At 41.9% G+C, this 19,393-nt stretch overlaps 1 protein-coding gene across 2 annotated transcripts in view; it reads left to right on the top strand.

Annotated features, from left to right (window-relative positions):
- KDM1A (lysine demethylase 1A) overlaps positions 1–18,823 on the top strand; it is a 34,108-nt gene extending 15,285 nt beyond the window's left edge. For both annotated transcript variants that reach the window (XM_054086479.1, XM_054086478.1), the window contains 14 exons: positions 534–640; positions 1,884–1,965; positions 4,221–4,315; positions 8,190–8,332; positions 8,715–8,805; positions 9,496–9,630; positions 11,569–11,642; positions 12,249–12,360; positions 12,745–12,877; positions 13,628–13,815; positions 14,266–14,380; positions 16,234–16,361; positions 16,792–16,938; positions 18,064–18,823. In XM_054086479.1, the coding sequence (XP_053942454.1) occupies positions 534–640; positions 1,884–1,965; positions 4,221–4,315; positions 8,190–8,332; positions 8,715–8,805; positions 9,496–9,630; positions 11,569–11,642; positions 12,249–12,360; positions 12,745–12,877; positions 13,628–13,815; positions 14,266–14,380; positions 16,234–16,361; positions 16,792–16,938; positions 18,064–18,249 (1,736 nt within the window). In that variant the 3' untranslated portion in view covers positions 18,250–18,823. The remainder of the gene's footprint in view (positions 1–533; positions 641–1,883; positions 1,966–4,220; positions 4,316–8,189; positions 8,333–8,714; positions 8,806–9,495; positions 9,631–11,568; positions 11,643–12,248; positions 12,361–12,744; positions 12,878–13,627; positions 13,816–14,265; positions 14,381–16,233; positions 16,362–16,791; positions 16,939–18,063) is intronic.
- The last annotated feature ends 570 nt before the right edge of the window (positions 18,824–19,393 follow it).

The raw sequence follows: 19,393 nt of genomic DNA, 5'->3' as shown, positions 1-19,393 counted from the left end.
GTACGTAATATGGTGGCTGTCACTGTTAGTGGAGTTTTCCTTGTTCTTCATGTGAATAACGAAGACAAACCCAGTACTGTGCTTACATCTGTTATATGTTTATGTGATGCTTGAATTTTAGAGCTGCTGGCTTTGTCCTTTCTGGGTTTTAGTCTTCTGGGGCAGGAAGAAATACAATTGTGGCGCTTTGTCCCACCATAATTAATAAGAACCAAATTCTTCGAACGATTGTCCATCAGCGGATTTTTCATCTTTTCTCTCTTGTCACAGATGTACCACTGATGTATTTTTCTTGTACCTGTCTCATTAAGGAAAATTGTAAAATGTTTTGCTGTTACCACATTACATACGTAATTACTTCCCATTTACCTTTGCAGCTATTTGTATTGTTAAAGAGTTTGTTCAGTCAGATCTGCTGATGAGAAGGAAGCTTCTTTTTGTTCTTGGTCCCTCTTAAATGAGACTTTACCATGACCGTGTACAATGCAGTAATTCGCACATAAGGTCTGTAGCTTGTTTTTCCCTTTCTTTAGCCAAGAAGACTGGCAAGGTGATCATTATTGGTTCTGGAGTCTCCGGGCTGGCAGCAGCCCGACAGTTGCAGAGTTTTGGGATGGATGTCACAGTTCTGGAAGCCAGGGTATGAATTTCTGAGCCATTCTACTTCTATATGGAAATTTCATCAGTAACCACATTCCGTACTGGCTAAAGGTGAAACATGCCAGCAGCATGCCTAGGGTGGGTGAGCTTGTTTGCAGGCAGCCGGGATGCATTGCTGAATGCTAAACCCATCTCCCTAGGAAACAAGTGTGTGTCCCCTCACTGGCAGCTGGCCCATGCTTTCTTAGGGTGGACTGCTTAGTCAGGTGCTGGAATCATATCCTGACACCAGGAACAGGCTGGAATCCTCTTCCTTTCTTGATGAGGAACTGATTTTTCAGTGAACTGCAGAATGCCAGTCTGTATTTCAAGAACTTGCCCATTAAATAGAACGGTTCTTTGGGTTTGCCATACAGTATCAGGCAGGACGTTTTTTCTTGCACCTTTTAAGTTGAGATTAATTCTTTCCTTGTTTATTGCTGTGTGCTTAAAACAGGCTATAAAGTTGATAGAGCTACATTTAGTGGTGCAGGAGCTTAGCTGATTGTTCTTCCAACAAGGTATCCAGCCCTAAGTGGAATCTTTCTTTTTTTTTTTTAAGTTGAAGTTCTTTTCCATATAATCTAACCAATTCATAACAGATTGATAGCTGTGTTAAATAAATAAATCCATTGACCAATTGGTTTGGAATTTATCTTATGTTTTGCTTCCAGACTTCATTTTATCAGTGTGTTTGCTTCTGACACTTCTCTAGCACAAATCAAAATAATCTGCTTAAGTTTTTTATTAATGTTTCAGGCTCTTTATTTTGCTAGACCCTGTGTTTGTTGCTAGGGAGCAGGAGCTGCTGGCTCTGTGCTTCCCAGGTTCCATACCACCAGAGCAAAGGAGAGAATAACAGCTGAAACCCTGAAGTATAGTTTTCTCAAGTACAGCTGAATCATTTCCCATATAGGTATTGGATTTTCTGATGGGAAATGGGAGGAGAAAATTTAGTATGTAACTTAATCTGTCCGTGGACAATGAAGAGATGGTTTTAGAGTCACAGTGGATCCCGCTGGGGATACAGGGAAATCTGTCCAAACTAGGTTAGACACATTAGGCTAATTAATTTAGATCAGGTCTTGATTTGTAGAGGTTCTTGGAGAGGAGTACATTCTACTTATTGAACCTCCAAATAAGAGAATACTTATACCACATTCTGTAGAAGTTTCAGTGCTGATGTTTAAGTGAAATGCATTTCTAAATGCTACCAGAGTTTTAATATATTGTGCTTTTACAAGGACCGTGTTGGAGGAAGAGTTGCCACCTTTCGCAAAGGGAACTATGTTGCTGATCTGGGAGCGATGGTGGTGACCGGACTTGGTGAGTTTTTTGAAATAAGGAGAAGGGAGGAAGATTGTGGGACAGGATATTACAACTCTGAAACCAAATGCTCTTTCCTTTAATAGCCAAAATAATTGGATATTTTTAACTGTTAAGTGTTTTGAGTTCACCCTCCCTGGCAAGTTACCATTTCACATCAGTGAATCTTAAGAACCGATGCAGCCTGCGCTGAAGCTGAGTTTTTTGTTGGTGCTATCACTTGTCATTGGTCTCTGAAGTCATCCAGGTGCTTGTTGTAGATCCATACTTTTACAGTTCCCTTGTGCTCAGTGGAATTCTTTGCTGTTTGCTTGGCATGCTGCCTATTTGTGTGTCTGTTCCCTTAAGGTGGTATCTGCACTGGGCTCGCTGCACTTGCTGAGCAAGTCTTTCTGAAGGCACTTTGCTCAGCTGCCAGTGGCCTCTGAGCCCTGGGCCGGGAATGGAATTTCTTGGTAACCCTACTAGTTGTTCCTTTGGATCACCTAAGTACGAGCTGAAATTAAACATGGAGATGTGGGAATTTAGTGAGCTGAAATTTAACATGGAGATGTAGGAATTTAGTGAGGGGATTAGTTGGGTAGTTAAGAGCAAAGTAAATAAGAGCAAAGAAATAGCAGAGCTGTAAGATGGTAGAGGCCCTAAGAAGGTGGAATGTGTTTGTTTACGTGGGAAGACCGGTGGGGACAGGGAATGGAGAGCATGGCCATTCTAAAGATAAAGCCCTTCTTAAAGTCAGGAGTTAAACCCAAGAAGTCCTTTCTCTAAGTGATTTAAAAAATAGTTGTAAAAATAATGGCAAACATGCCCTTTTTCTTCCTATTTAATGCTGATATCAGTTACTGGTACTGGCTGCTCTGCAAAGACGGGCGGGTGTATGGTGTGGAATACTGTTCCACAGTGCAATGAAAGGATAAAATATTGTCAAACAGATAGTAAAACCTAACCGAGTTTCCCAGACTGCCAGAACTTCATGTCTGTCTTAAGGTTACTCTTTGTTATTGTATACAGAAACTGTCTCCAGACAAGGAGTATTAAAGTTGCACAGTCCTGGTAAAACAGATCTCAGGTTGGCTAGTGAAAACCCGTAATATTTTTATATTTAATTCATCCTGGGAATTTCCTTTCCAAAAGAATCTGCCCGTTGCCTTAAGTGAGCAGCAGATGCTATAAGGAAGGAAAGAATGCTGTAGAGGAGGAGGTGGTTTGAAGGATAGTCTTCATATTTCTGTCTCTGGAAGAGATATGAGGAGGGAAGGCTACTGAAGGGATTGAGCTGTGGTTCACGAAGGTGGAAGACTGTCTTGGTTTTGTTAGTAAACTGTTGAAGAACTAAAATTCTTAGTAGGTTGTTGAATTTGAAACATGGATTTATTTAGACCTACTTCAAAACTTCCTTCTGTTGTTCAGCCACCCATCTAAAAATGGGAAGGTGTCAGAGTGGCTGAACTTGCTCCTCTGCTTTGAACTAAGGCTCTGGGTTTGATTGGATTGTAGAATCAGAGAACAGTGAGAAGGTGGATCTGAAAAACTTACCCAGAATTAATTTTATGGAGAAGCCCGTGCTGCCTGTCCTTTGTGTTATTTCCCATTTGTGTTCATTCTTTTCCTTTCTTCTACTGTACTTGCAGAGAGGCTTTCATCTTTAGTGTTTTGGGATGCTTAAAGCTTATGCTTTCTGCCTTTCTCCTGTTTCCATGTGGAGTCTTCTATTGTGTAATAATCAGTTTAGTTTTGCATCTTCCAGATGCAGTTGGCATACCTGGTTCATCTTTACTGGTTGTATTCAGTGGTGTCACTTGTTGAAGCTTCATTAAGTTTTTAGGGAGTGAATTCTTTGGGTTCTATCTCCGTGTTGCCCCACTTTCAGAAGCTCCCGAAGTTGGTGTGCAGATGTGGTGGTTTTCCTCAGTTTTCCAAACACTCTGCATGCCAACGTTTTGAAGAAATGCTGATAGCTCTAAACTCTGTCGTGCTAAGGTTGCTGCCACCCTAGGACTCTGCTTTCGCAATCAGCTTATTTTACCTGCTGGCCTGTAAGTGTTGGTGGGCAGGGTTTTTTTTTTTTCACAACCTTGTTGCAAGAATTACTGTGAAGAGCAGAACTTTGGCAATGTTTTACTACTTCAATGGAGTGAATTTTGGGCAGGGGTTGACATGTTTAGTCTCTGAAATAGCTTTAACTGTGGAATTCTTATTTAATTACAGACAGTCTCTGCAGGGATATTCTGTTAACTATAGAAAATGTTTTCCAGGAGGAAATCCCATGGCTGTGGTCAGCAAACAAGTGAATATGGAGTTGGCTAAGATCAAACAAAAATGCCCACTTTATGAAGCAAACGGACAAGCTGTGAGTCTGATACTGTTTTCATGAACCTTTTAAAAAGGAACGATCTTTCAGGTTTATTTGTTACCAGGCTGTGGTCTAGCAGGAGAAAGCTTCAAGGGGGAGGGAGTAATGACAATTTGTGTTCAGTTTTGAGCAGTGTAGTAATGTCCTGACATTTCTGCACCCATTCTTCTAAAACCTCTTCTTTCCATGTGATTTCTTAACTTCAAATTTCAGAGGTTTCTTGGAAGCTGAGTTCCTGTTTGTTCTTCCCAAATTCATTACTGATTTTCCATAGTAGTCTCTTTTGCTTCTCTTTGAATCAATTGCCTGCTCTGCTACGCTTGACCTTTGGTCCTTGTTGCTGCTACTCCTTTTCCCTGAAATAAGCTCGTTCTGGCTGTTCTGCGTACCTGTTGCTCTTTAAAGATTTGACTCAGCAGTGCCGCCTGGCTGAATGCACGTCACAGTTCACCAATAATATTCTAGAGCTAGGATCCACAAACTGAATTAGCTTTCTTTCTACTGTAGTGTTAAGGAGTGCTGTTAGAGATAGGAATGATAGATCCTAGGGTAGTGCTCAATCTCACATGTATTGACTGGAAGTGTTCGTACCTCCTGAGTCTTAAAACATGGTACAAAGAGTAACTGCTGAAAGGAGACAGATGAGGACCCTAGGCTTCTTGCCAGAGGCCTAAAAGGTGATCCTTGACACAAGCCTGTTATAAACTGGCACCTGCAGCTCTTAGAATCAGAATCATAGAATAGTTTGGGTTGGAAGGAACCTTAAAGATCATCCAGTTCCAATCCCCTGTCATGGGCAGGGACATCCTACTAGATCGGGCTGCCCAAGGCCCCATCCAACCTGGCCTTGAACACCTCCAGCCACAACTTCCTGGGGCAACCTGTTCCAGTGCCTCACCACTCTCATGGTGAAGACTTTCTTCCTTATATCAAGCCTAAATCTGCCCCTCTCCAGTTTATACCCCTTCCCCCTCGTCCTATGACTACAAGCCTTTATGAATAGACCCTATCCAGCTTTCTTGTAGGCCCCTTTCAGGTACTGGTACTCTTCATGTACACGAGTAAACAGGGTGGTACAATGAAGCTGAGAAAAGCTGCCCAGGCGTTGTAGACAGTTTGAGCAGTCAGTCTACTTTCACGTTGGGAAGCTAGTCCCGCACGTACCACACTCGCCTCACACACTGCTGTGTTTCCCCTCTCCCAGCCCACGTGATGATATTGTCTCTCGCAGCGAGGCCAATGTGTCCCTGTGCATTTTGAAGAGACTCCCTCTGTTAACACCACTCAATAGAACATAGAGTTCAGCTACTTTGGCCTTTAGACCATGCTTTTACTATCTCAGTAAGCATTGTGATACCTGCAGCTTGACCCACGGAGCTATCCCTCCTGTAGCCCGCTCTGTTCTGTTCGCAGCACTCTGGGACTCAATCTCTCGTATCCGGCTCAGCCTCACAGGCATTTGCAGCTCCTGTGGTCCAGGAATTTCTCCTGCTCACCAGATAGGCCATTAGAGAAGAAGCCAGTGGGAGTGGATATTCCTCTGTAGCATTTCCAGTACTGCATTCAAATGCTGTTCATCGTAGGAGACTTAGGATTGGGCTGCAAGCACTGGGGTAGGGAGGAACCGTTCAGCACAAAAATGGTTCCTACTGCTCCTTTGGCTATGGTGTTACCTAATTAAGAAAGACTTTATGAAGAGCGATGATGGAATAAAATTCTCTGCATGTAGAATGGGCTTTTGATGATAGCAAGTTTCAAATCTGTTGTTTTATGGTGCGTTGGTTTCCTCCAAAAAAATTGACCGATTTAGGAGTTGTGAATAGTTTATGCAAAGTTCTGCTGCCTGCACATCCGCCCAAGGTTCTGAATGAGGCATTGATGTTGGCTGTGAAAAGGTAGGCAATGTGAATATCAAAATGTCGTTTCTCTTCCCTTTCTTCATCCAAACTTCACATTGCTGGGAAGTGTGTGTTTTGTAATGCCATCTTCTGTTTTTTGTCCTCCAGGATCCTCCCATTCTTTCCTTCTGAGCTGACTCCCAGCAGTCAGTCCTCAGACTGTCCTGATCCATGGGGATGTTCCAACACAGTTTCAAGACTTTATCTTTGAATTTTGTAAGGTTTCTATCAGCCCGTTCCCACAGCATGTTGAGCTGTGAGAGGAGAAGAGATCTGGGAGGCCTGAGAGCAGACTTTACCGTAAAGTCTGAGGCAAGGAGGAATCTAGTGCTTTAGCCTTTGCTTTATCCATCACCATCAAGTTCAGCAGCAGGTCTGCTGTCTGCATTATCCTTACTTCTGTGCTACTGTGTATGTAGAGAGCTCTTCTTCTTGCCCTCTTGTGTCCAGCATCTCAGTTTCAGCTCTCACTGCCTTCTGGCTTTCCTAATGCCATCTCTGCTTGCTTGGGCAATGTGTCATCGTTCATCACAGAGGACTTTGGTGTAATGATAGTTGCTTTAGCTGGAACTCAGAAGATGAATCTTAAATGATAGAAGTGATTGCCATCAATTTCTTGAAACTGGGGCTCTAATTTTAATTTTTCAACCTTCAGGCAAACTGTCCTATACCTCTTCATCCAGAAAAGATCTTGGAAATCTGTTTGTTCTGTGTAGGCTGCCCTGTGGCTCTGGGAGCCCTCTGCTTCAGTCTTAAGGCAGTGCTTGGTAGTAGAAGGTCTTCTCTTTTCTACGGAATCTTCTACTGAGGACGTGTACCGAGTTCAGGCCCACGGAGACAAGGCTCATACTTGAGCCAGAAGCTGCAGCAGCATCCTGTTCATTCCCAGGTTGTCTCTTCAGAGGCAGAATTGCGTATCCATGGATTGAGTCTATGGAAGTACCAAGTCATTTAGATCACGCCTTTTGCTTTCCAGCTCTTCTTTTTTTATGATTAAAAAAATTACAAAGCACGGTAGTATGTACCCACAATGCTAAAGCAGAACCTTATGTTCAGGTGTGGAGCAAGAATGCAAAAGTGAAGTCAGTGGTAGGTGGACCACTGGGATGTGACAAAAAGTTTGTTCGGGAGCTGCCATTTGAAGCTTTTCTTTCACCTCTGCTCTGCACAGTGGCCTTGTTGAAGCTTTCTAGCACATACAGGAAAATAGTCTTATTGTGAAATACACCTTCTACTTTGTATAACCTCCAAATCTTTTTTAATAGGTACAATTCTTTGACTATAATAGGTGCATATAATGAGTTAAAATATTATCAAATGTGCCCAGCAGCAACTACTAGAGAGGATTGCGTAGAGGAACCTGAAGTACAGACCTGGCTAAGGAGGAAGTTTCAGTGTGTAATTCTGCAGGGGAGCAGTATTGATCGGGAAAGGTGATAGAAGTCTTTGGGACAGATTTTCAGTTTTTACATGAAGGAATATAAATGTAAGCATGCATCTACCTCTTAAAATTGTAGATTCTGCAAGACTGGAAATAAATATAGACATTTGAAATATCCTGATATACAGTTGAAAAATAATCTTCATACATGTCCTGTAGTCCTTTTCTAATCTGTCTCCTGTTGTGCTGTTGTGTATAATATTCCAACTCTGGAGCTGACAATCTCCAAACTCTTACCATGTTTTAAAAGTGCGTGATCTTAAGACATAAGAAGTGGGTATAATATAGATTATAGTAGTGTCATAAATGAAATCTTTAATTTTTGAGACCTAATAACCTTGAGTGACAGCAAAATTTCAGTAGTAACCAAGGAAAAAGGAGACACTCGCACCGATTACTCCTCTGGTTTCTTTAAACATTTTTGCTGTACCAGTTGAGTGTCTCTGGGGGTTTGAGCTGTGGTGACCTCTATTTTTTTTGTTTATTTATGAATAGGTTATTAAGAAACAAGTTTTGTTCTTTTGACTCCTAGGTTCCAAAAGAGAAAGATGAAATGGTGGAGCAAGAATTTAATCGTCTGCTGGAAGCCACCTCCTATCTCAGTCATCAACTGGATTTTAATGTTCTCAATAATAAGCCTGTGTCCCTTGGTCAGGCTCTGGAGGTTGTCATACAGTAAGTGACTTCTGTCTTCATACTTTCCTATTTTGGGGAGGATTTTCCAAAAGCTTTCTGGAACAGTTGTGGTGCTCGTAGGGTCAGCATTGACTTGGTATGAATTGATGTGTGTACAGCCCACTTATGCTATTTTAAAGCTAATGGCATTTGTGATATGCCTTTAAATAATACTGGTTATCTTCAGACTCACGTTTTAGCTAGGCAAATATCCCTTATTTACAGGAGCTTGTGTTAATTTTCTAATTGCCAATACAAGTATTTACTAAAGTATGCCGTGACACGCGTTTATTGGGTTATACTAATTACATTGTGATAGTGAGTCTTCTCAATAATACGAGGGGTTTGTGCTAAACTGACTCTCATTATTCATATTTTCCAGATTGCAGGAGAAGCACGTGAAGGATGAGCAGATTGAACACTGGAAAAAAATTGTGAAAACGCAGGAGGAATTGAAAGATCTTCTTAACAAGGTCAGATAATGCCATGTAGAACAAGAGGAGAGCATTGTGTTCCTCAGAAAGTAGCAAAATGTACAAAAACTTACACGGAGAAATATTGTGAAGTTGCCATTAGTGCTGTTATGAAATGTATCTTTTCATTTAAGACATTTAAGAAGCACTGTTCTGAGACAGGAATCTCCATTTCTGAGGAGAAGCACATAAGCAATTAGGCAGAAGACTGTAAAACACAAAAATGGGCAAAAATAAGGAGAACACAGGCATAATAAAGTGTGTGGTCATAGCTTCCTTTAGAGATGTTGGTAATGACTGGGGTTTTGGTGGGTTATTTTAAAATGTTCGCTTTCTTTACCACAAATCCTATTTGTAGTGCAGAAACAGTGTGTTTAGGCCTACTTACAACATTTTTGGTTGTGGTAGATGACATCTTTATTTCTCCATGGAAGTTTCTCAAATAAACAGTGTCTGAGGACAGCTCTCATCCTAAGTTATTTGCATTGTATTTTGTAAGAAATCGATATTGTTGTTTCTTCAAGGTACAGTTGCATGTAAATAACTTCTGCCCAACCCAGGAAATCTCATTGGTCTAATGACATAGTTTGAGATGAAGATCCATCTTACACAGTAGCTTGCAAGAAATCTACCTTCCCTCATCTTTTTTTTTTCCTCATTTTCTCCCTTTTCCTACTCCACCTGAAAAAGATGGTGAATTTAAAAGAGAAGATTAAAGAACTTCACCAGCAGTATAAGGAAGCATCAGAAGTGAAGCCACCTCGGGATATCACCGCAGAGTTCCTTGTGAAAAGCAAACACAGAGATCTGACTGCACTTTGTAAGGTAAAGGGTGACATGTGGAGCACTGAAATCGGTGCTTCTGGGGACTTCAGAAACCAGATAAAGTCAGTCAAATATAAATGTTCCCACGTCTCTCATTCCGCTCCAACACTCTCAAGAGAGTGTGATTGATGGTAACTATGGGTTACCTTTAGGTACCTGTGGCTCATGATGGGCGTGAAGATATTGAAAGCTCAGTTTTAGGTATGAGTCTGTGCTGGCTCATCTCAGACAGATTTAATATTTTGAAGGCTAAATTTCAGGTCAGTGGGTCTCACAATAGTCTGGAAATCTGTATTTGAAGATAAATGCTCTTTCTGAAAGATTAAAAAAAAACCAGTTTGCTGAATAAAAGGTTCTTTCTATCCAGAGATTATCATTTACTGAGCTTGATCCTGACAAGCAGAGGAGTTAGTGCCCTCCTGGTTTATATCCAATGTAGAAATACGCCTTAAAAAGGAAAACTCTTCAAAACTGTTCTTTCTAGAATGGTAGAAGAAACCTTGCTAACCCAGATCAGATAGAACCAAGGATAATTTTTCAGCTACTTCTTCAACAGCAGATCCCTACCTTATATTTGGAAGCTCAATTTGTTTGTGTATACGTAAGTCACAGCTCTTCTGTTTTGTCACCAGTTAACAACTTTGTGCCCTTGTCGGTATTACTGGACACTCCAAATTATTCTGCCTTGAAGGACAATGATTGCTGCCTTTATACCTAGTTCTACTTATGTGTTCTTAATTAAAAAAAAAAAAGAAAGACTCTGAAAGCAGCTTGAATGAGATCATGTCTTTGCCTTTTTTTGTGCTGCTGCTTTGGAAATCTTTGTTTGATATTAGCTATAATCTTGAGAGAAAGAAGAATAGAAATAACATTTTGTTCAATATGAAAAAGCTCCAGTTCCATCGGAATGCTTAAAATACCAGGACTATAATGAACCTTCATGTTCTTCAGGTTGGAGTGATTAAATTCCTGAAATGTGAGCATACAAATCTTTTCTGCAGTTTAGGCTTGGCCTACTGGATATTTGGACAGCAAAGGGGCAAAACATGCGGAGCTAAATGTTTAAAGAATCATAAAATGGTTTGAGTTGGAAGGAACCTTCAAGATCATCTAATTCCAAGCCCCTTGCTATGGGCAGGGACACCTCCCACTGGATCAGGCTGCTCAAGGCCCCATCCAATCTGGCCTTGAAAACCTCCAGGGATGGGGCAGCCACAGCTTCCCTGGACAACCTGGGCCAGGGCCTCACCACTCTCATTGTGAAGAATTTCCTCTTTATGCCTAGTTTAAATCTGCCCCTCTCCGATGTAAAGCCATTCTACCTCGTCCTGTCACTCCACGCCTTTATAAAAGTCCCTCCATAGCTTTCCTGTAACCCCCTTCAGGTGCTGGAAGCTACTCTAAGGTCTCCTCGAAGCCTTTTCTTCTCCAGGCTGAACAACACCAACTCTCTCAGCCTGTTCTCGTATGGGAGGTGCTTCAGCCCTTGGATCATCTTTGGAGCCCTCCTCTGGACCCGTTCCAACAGTTCCATATCCTCCTTATGTTGAGGATTCCAGAACTGGACACAATACTCCATGTCTCACAAGAGAGGAATAGAGGAGCAGGATCACTCCCTCGACGTACTGCCCACACTGCTTTGGATGCAGCCCAGGATACGGTTGGCCTTCTGGGCTGCGAGCGCACATTGCTGGATCATGTCGAGCTTCTTGTCAACCAGGACCCCCAAGTCCTTCTCTCCAAGGCTGCTCCCAATCACATCATCCCCCATCCTGTATTGAAACCACAGATAAAAATAAAGAATTTAATTTAGATTCTACTAAAATCATTAATCTTCCTCTGATTTCTCTTGAGGTTAGGTCAAGTGTGACGCTGTCTGATGTCATTAAGTCCTTTTACATGTACCCCGATTTTAATGTTAGCTTTTAATCTTACTAGGAGTATGATGAATTGGCAGAAACACAAGGAAAGCTGGAAGAGAAGTTACAGGAACTTGAAGCCAATCCACCGAGGTAAAGATAAAACTGTAAAAATCAGTACTCAGGAAAGCGGATATTTTATTATTTTTTGTTGCGTTTCGCAATGCTTTTTATAAAGGGGTTAGGAAGGTATAAACATGAAGTGTGAGCTCCTTCATCTTTAAAGAGGAGGAAGATGAGGTCTACCGGGGATTTGGACCAAAATAGTGGCTCTTAGCTCAGAGGCATTTCAGTATCCCAGTGTCTGACCTCAGGAAGCCTTTGGAATTTGCAGTCCCCTTCAATACTAACAGTGTTACCAATCTTGCTGATTTTGGCAGTCTTACTTTGTGCTCTGCGTGATTATACTGGTTTGTTGTCTAGTTGTTGGCTTTGTACATGCTACTTCAGCCATTATTTAACTTCTTATTTCTAAAGTTAAGTTTATAGCTTCACTTACAATATTTTACATGAACTCTACTTTGAAAGTGTGTATTTGCTGGGGTTTTATATTCGGCTTCTAAATATAAATGCTCTGAATGTTTGAATCGGCATCTGTTTCTGATCTTTTTTAATTTTTATTTCTCTGTTGAGGGACTCAGACAAAAAAGATGGTGAAGCAAACTAAATGTATTTGTGTTATGTTTGGCTTTTTTGTAGTGATGTTTATCTGTCATCAAGAGACAGGCAAATACTCGACTGGCACTTTGCAAACCTGGAATTTGCTAACGCTACGCCCCTGTCTACGCTCTCCCTGAAGCACTGGGACCAGGTACTGAATTAACATATTCATCCAGTAACACACTACAAGCTTAAGCTGTGTTTATTTTATTCTCATGGAAACTTCTCTGTGTTCACAGTTTCTAAACGCTTCAGTGCTGTATGCTTTTATGCAAATAATGAGCTCTTGCCTTCTTATTTGCTGATGAAATTCCAGGCAGATTTTTCCTGCTGCCCAAACACTAATAAGATCTGCTGAAGGTTCCTGTGCAGAAGGTTTCCTGACAGAAAACGGAAGACTTTCAAATTGATTTGATGCACTCTTTGAAAAAAGTTTTTGAAAGAATTGTGCTGTTGTGTAGAGTTGCTGAATATTTTCTCTTGGATTATGTGATTTTGTTGTTCAATAGATGCTTTTTATGCATCTCCACTTTAGGATGACGACTTTGAGTTCACAGGCAGTCACTTGACTGTGAGGAATGGATATTCCTGTGTGCCAGTAGCCTTGGCAGAAGGGTTGGATATCAAGTTAAACACTGCAGTTCGACAGGTTCGCTATACAGCATCAGGTAAATGAAACCTCCTCCCCTAGAAAACCATTCTAGAGGAGTGTGATCCTGGAGATGAGATTTCAGTGCTTCTGGAAGCAGATGTGTGAAGACTGTTTTCATAAAACTACTCCCATTATAGATTTCAGTTGGATGAGTAGTAAGAAGTTAGAGAGTTATTGGTCTTGAATGTTTTTTGCTTATTTCTGTGGCTGGTTTGCTGCCATCCTTTTCAGTTATATCAGTTGTATTTACCAATTCAGAAGTCCACATTTTTTCTGCCATTTCTTTATTTCATTTATTGAAGCATTTGAAGTAAGAGGTCTTGGACTGCTTAAGGCTTGGTGCCACAGGGGCTGGTATTAGAGGTAGAAATGAATGTCATATGGACTCAAACAGGTGGAAGAAATATATCTTTTTGTTGATCTTCAAAATGTTGGGCTTGGGAAACTATCAGTTAGGAGAGTAACTTAATAAGAGACTCGCTCTCTGCTTGCTATTTATTTATGCATATATTTAAATATCATTTACTGGCCTGGATGAACCTTTACCGTGGCCATTTTTAGGTGCTGTGTAAATTAGATTTTCTGGAGTTGAGCCCTGTGGCCAGTAACATTCACTTGCCTGCCAGTTAAGTAGTTGTTACTGTAAAGCTGTATCCATGAACAAAATATTTTCTGATTTGGGTAAGGTTTTTTGGTAAGTTCTTTAATTTTTAATCCAATGGTTTTGCCTTCTGGCCTATTACATGATTTTCTTTCCCCTTTCCAGGCTGTGAAGTGATAGCTGTAAATACCCGATCTACCAGCCAGACTTTCATTTACAAATGTGATGCTGTGCTGTGTACTCTTCCCTTGGGTGTGTTAAAGCAACAGCCTCCAGCAGTGCAGTTTGTGCCGCCTCTTCCTGAGTGGAAAACATCTGCGGTGCAGCGGATGGGCTTTGGCAACCTTAACAAGGTGAGGTGGTCGCTGAGCAAACTGCAGCCGAGCAGGGGCTACGGCAGGTAGAAACCTAAATGTGTATGGGGTACGAATGATTGAACAGAGCAAAAATGTTATTTCCACTGCTGTTTTGCTGGATTGTGATGATGAAATTTTTCTGAGGAACTGTAAAGACCTCTGCTTAATTGTCCACACTATTTTTAAATAGTTAGATTTCAGAAGTAGATTGACTCAGTGTGGCTGCTGTAGCTGCTTAACCAGCAAATTTGTTAACTATGAGAGCATAGTAACTGACGTAGTTTATTATGGAAGGCAATATAGGTGTATTCCTTCATGTATTACAGATATGCAGTATATATTCGAGGTCCTCGACCTTTCCAGTGATAAACATCAATGAGTGTAATTGTCTTTATTTTTATTTTTTCTGGGTCCTCTTCCTAATTCTTTGATTCTTTTTGTTTCCAGGTTGTGTTGTGTTTTGATCGTGTCTTCTGGGATCCAAGCGTCAATTTGTTTGGTCATGTTGGTAGCACTACCGCAAGCAGAGGAGAACTTTTCCTGTTCTGGAACCTGTACAAAGGTAGTTGTGATGCATGTCTTCTTTGTGTAGTTTCAGATCTAGAAAAGAGCACTTTTTAAGATGCTGTTAGTGTTCACGTATGGATATAAGAAGACAGTATTTGTCAAATGGAAGCAGGGAGCACCAGCGACTTGCAAGAAATTCTGTAGTAAATCAGGGTAGAACACAGATGAGTATGAGTTCCCTAATGCTGAATTCCAGGCTACGTCTGTTAAGTTGCAGTGCTACCTGTCTACTTACAGCTTGCATTTTATAGGCTACATTATTGTCTTGCATCTTTGTGAAGTCATCAAAGGCTGTGGATGGAGTCTTCTTGGACTTCAGTAAAGCCTTTGACACAGTTTCTCACAGCATTCTGCTTCAGAAACTGTCAGCCTCTGGCCTGGACAGGCGCACGCTCTCCTGGGTTGAAAACTGGTTGGATGGCCCAGAGAGTGGTGGTCAATGGAGTTCACTCCAGCTGGAGGTCGGTCACAAGTGGGGTTCCTCAGGGCTCGGTGCTGGGTGCAGCCCTGTTCAATGTCTCTATCAATGACCTGGATGAAAGCATTGAGTGCACCCTCAGCAAGTTTGCGGATGACACTAAGCTGGGAGGAAGTGTGGATCTGCTGGAGGGTAGGGAGGCTCTGCAAAGGGATCTGAACAGGCTGGACTGCTGGGCCGAGACCAATGGGATGAGGTTCAACAAGGCCAAATGCCGGGTCCTGCCCTTGGGGCACAACAACCCTGTGCAGTGCTACAGACTGGGGGAAGAGTGGCTGGAGAGCTGCCCGGAGGAGAAGGAGCTGGGGGTAATGGTTGACAGCGACTGAACATGAGCCAGCAGTGTGCCCAGGTGGCCAAGAAGGCCAAAGGCATCTTGGCTTGGATCAGAAACGGCGTGACCAGCAGGGCCAGGGAGGTTATTCTCCCTCTGTACTCGGCACTGGTGAGACCACACCTTGAATCCTGTGTTGAGTCCTGGACCCCTCACCACAAGAAGGATGTTGAGGCTCTGGAGCGTGTCCAGAGAAGAGCAACGAAGCTGGTGAGGGGCTGGAGAACAAGTCTTACGAGGAGCGGCTGAGAGAGCTGGGGTTGTTTAGCCTGGAGGAGGCTGAGGGGAGACTTTATTGCTCTCTACAACTACCTGAAAGGAGGTTGTGAAGAGGAGGGAGCTGGGCTCTTCTCCCAAGTGACAGGGGCAGGACAAGGGGGAATGGCCTCAAGCTCCGCCAGGGGAGGTTCAGGCTGGACATCAGGAAAAAATTTTTCACAGAAAGGGTCATTGGGTGCTGGAACAGCTGCCCAGGGAGGGGGTCGAGTCACCTTCCCTGGAGGTGTTTAGGGGACGGGTGGATGAGGTGCTGTGGGACATGGTTTAGAGATTGTTAGAAATGGTTGGACATGATGATCCAGTGGGTCCTTTCCAACCTGGTGAAGTACTTGCACAGATGGCTTAACTGCTCTGCTGATGTTAATTGTACCTAAATTAGATCCTTTGGAAGGCATTGAGGTCCATTAAATGTAGCACAGATGATTCCAGTGGAAACTCCTGTATCAAACAAGTGATGTCTGCACTAAAGAAAACCTTTCCTCTTTTATGCATTCTGTAATTACTAAATATGTGGATTTGATATTTTATACATCAGTTCTCTTGATAATTCTAAACAATACCATAGTGTATATCAATTCATTTTATTTTTGGCAGTTTGACATGACTGTGGAAGACTTAAGGCTGCTTTGAGGTTTGAGTTTTTAACTTCATGCCTTAGCTGCAGAGCCATTCCTTATTCAAGTCCAACTTGTCTGGTTAAAACGTTAAATATTTGATTTCACTTATACAATTGTTTCTCTCTCCTTCCCCACCCCAGCACCAATTTTGTTGGCCTTGGTAGCAGGAGAAGCAGCAGGGATCATGGAGAATATCAGTGACGATGTCATTGTTGGACGGTGCCTTGCCATCCTCAAAGGCATCTTTGGCAGCAGCGCAGTGCCCCAGGTCAGTACAGGTACCTGCTCTGCATTTTGGAACACACCGTGGTTCTCTGTCGCTTGGCTGCAGGGTTGAGCTCTTTGGTGCCTGCACCAGTGTTTGGTGGCTCAGGGGCTTGGGGAGGAGTTAATTTAAAGAATTAAGAATTCTTTAATTCTTACTTAAAGAAAGAGTAATTAAGGAAAAAAAGAAAAATTACTTAAAGAAAAAGTAATTAAGTAATTTAATTCTTACTTAAAGAAAGAATTAAGGTATTGCCACCAAAGACAAGTTATTTACCTTAGTGTGCGCCATCACAGAATTTAAATTTGGAATTCCACCGTTAACGTAGCCTGAGGACTTTGTGTCTTTTATTCTTGCAATTTTCATCTTTAGTATTTTGCACTATCTGTAGAACTTGCACTGCATCACAACTGAAGTTTCTGTCTTGTCTCAGCCTAAAGAGACTGTGGTGTCACGCTGGCGTGCTGACCCGTGGGCACGGGGATCGTACTCCTATGTAGCAGCTGGATCTTCTGGGAATGACTATGATTTGATGGCTCAGCCGATTACTCCAGGACCAGCCATTCCAGGTGCTCCACAGGTGAGAGATGTCTCCGTTCATTTTAGAAAAACCTCAGAACAGGATGATTTTTCTCATTTTTTTTGCATACATGTCTAAACACAAGTATAGATAAATTGCATCTTCTGATGGATGACTAGAACCTGTAAAATAATTCAGTTTTCCATCCATCATTTCTGCCTTCCCAGATTTGGTGTAATTTGGTTACTAGAAAAAGAATTGGTTTATTCCAAAAGTCAATTTGGTAATGTCTGAACAGAGTTATAATATTATACACGTAGTTTTTGACACTCTATATTTATGTTGTCCATCATCATGTTTAAGTGAGCTGTAGTGATCTGAAAGAGAGTGAAGGCCAGAGTGAGAGGAACAGGAATCAGAAGGTCTCTCCCAGACTGGGAGCAGAAACAATAAAACATAAGTCATCCGCAGTTCACTTGGTGAGGATGAAGTTTTTAAAGCACTGGCAGAGAAGGATGTCTGCCTTTGGCTTTAATTATGTTATTTTTCTAGTGATGCAAGTCATTAATAAATAGAGCTATTGATAAAGTGATTCTCTGCACAGTACATCATAGGAAAGTTTGGTTTTCTCCTACTTTTTATGACATTGTGATAGTTGGTTTAGGTCTCAGTTTAAAGAGAAACTGCTAATTTACATGACTTGCTAAAGTTTTTATTTGCTTGCTCTGCTGGAGTCCGTGTCTCAGGACCAGAAAACATTGTTCTACTTAAGCATGTGTAACAGTTCAGCTGTGGAGTTGTAGAGACAATATTCAAATGCTTTTTCAGTGTACAGCCGGGGACACTACTCTCCCCTGTGTATCTGGGTCTGAAGGGGCTGTTTTTCAAGTAGAGTTTTATTGTCTTCATATCAAAGTAAGAATATTGGCAAATAATTGGAAAATATTTCCTTACATTTACAGTCTTTGCAAACATGAAATTTCCTGTTAGATGAGAGACTTCCTTGGTAATTTGTAGGATAGGTTGAATTATTTCTAACGTAGACAGTCTTCTGTGCATTGCCTTCATGTTGGTGGAGACTGGAGTAGGATTAGAGGACTTGGACTATTCTTTTTAAAGTATCTGTTTGCTGCAGAATCTGGATAAATGTGAACAAACCTTAACACTATTCTCTGTTTCGCCCAGCCGATTCCTCGCCTGTTCTTTGCGGGAGAACATACAATTCGCAACTACCCTGCAACTGTTCATGGCGCTTTGCTGAGCGGACTGAGAGAAGCTGGCCGCATTGCTGACCAGTTCCTTGGGGCCATGTACACTTTGCCCCGCCAACCAACGCCTGGGGTGCCTCCACAACAAGCGACCAGCATGTGAGAGAAGTAGAAGGTATCAGAAGAGGAGTGATGAGACCACCGTACCACTGTTGTGGACTTCAGGATGAAGATCTTCACGTAGTCTGTAGCAGTGTCTGCTGGAAGGACTCAGCCAAGAGTGATGGAGAAATGCATCCATTAAAATGGCCTTACAGAAACTTATCTGACCATGGCTTGGCATCCTTCTACAAAACCTTTTAGAGCTATTTGAGGTGTCAGTGGGCACGGGATCCTTTCCTACCAAGCTGGTCAGGGACTTTTTTGACTCTGCAGATCCCTTTTGAAGTCAAGCATATAGTAGGAGGTTTTTTAGGGTTTTTCTACGTGTCTGTGTACTTAAGTAGGTGACTGCACAAGGCCCTTTAGGAGCTGTAGTGTAGTGTAGAATTTATGTAAAGTTCTGGGTTTTTTCTATTGTTTCATTTTGAAGAATAATATTTTTTGATCAGTTCTATCTATATCTGGCATTAGAATTTGGTGCAGCTGTTCCCTACCAGTCCACAACCAAAATGGTCTGTTGGCTACTGTACTGTTTACATCCTGCTTTAGAAATAAAGCTGATGTTGCTAAGCGTGCTAAACGTACTGCTTATTAAATACTTTCCACAAAAGAAATCATCAGAATTGGATATTTGTAAAAGTTAAAAACTAGAAAAATGACTCGCGTTTGTTAAAGTAGAAGCAGAGTTGCCTCAACAGTGAGTGAGCTGGAAGGACTGAGTCTCTTACCACCTGCGGAGGGGCACTCTGGATACCTGGTGATTTCATTTCTTCTAAACACATGAGATGGCATTGCAGCTGCCATTGTTGTTCTTCTGAACTTGCTTTGGTTTGGCTGCTTTTCCGGATATTCTTCTTATTAATTCAATGCATGGGGCCTTCCTTTCGTTGTACAGAGCAGCCTTATTTCAGCATTCAGTTCCTTTTTCCTTCTCCTTTCCCTGTTTAGCATTAGACTTTTCTTATTTCTTCCAACTTTTCCCATCCTCTTTCTACCCTTTATTTCTCTCTCATCTAACCATGGTGTCTGCTCATACTGGTTTTTCTCCTGTTCAGTTTTCCTGCTCTCACTCTCTGACCCCACGCCACTACCTGTGCAGTCTGTCCTGACTTCCTTCTGTCTTTGCATCTTCAGGTCTCCTAGAA

This window comes from Cuculus canorus, chromosome 22 (assembly GCF_017976375.1).
Source record: "Cuculus canorus isolate bCucCan1 chromosome 22, bCucCan1.pri, whole genome shotgun sequence".
Classification (NCBI taxonomy): Eukaryota; Metazoa; Chordata; class Aves; order Cuculiformes; family Cuculidae; genus Cuculus; species Cuculus canorus.
The sequence above is the reverse complement of the archived record's forward strand: the minus strand, read 5'-3'. Positions and strand labels throughout refer to the sequence as shown.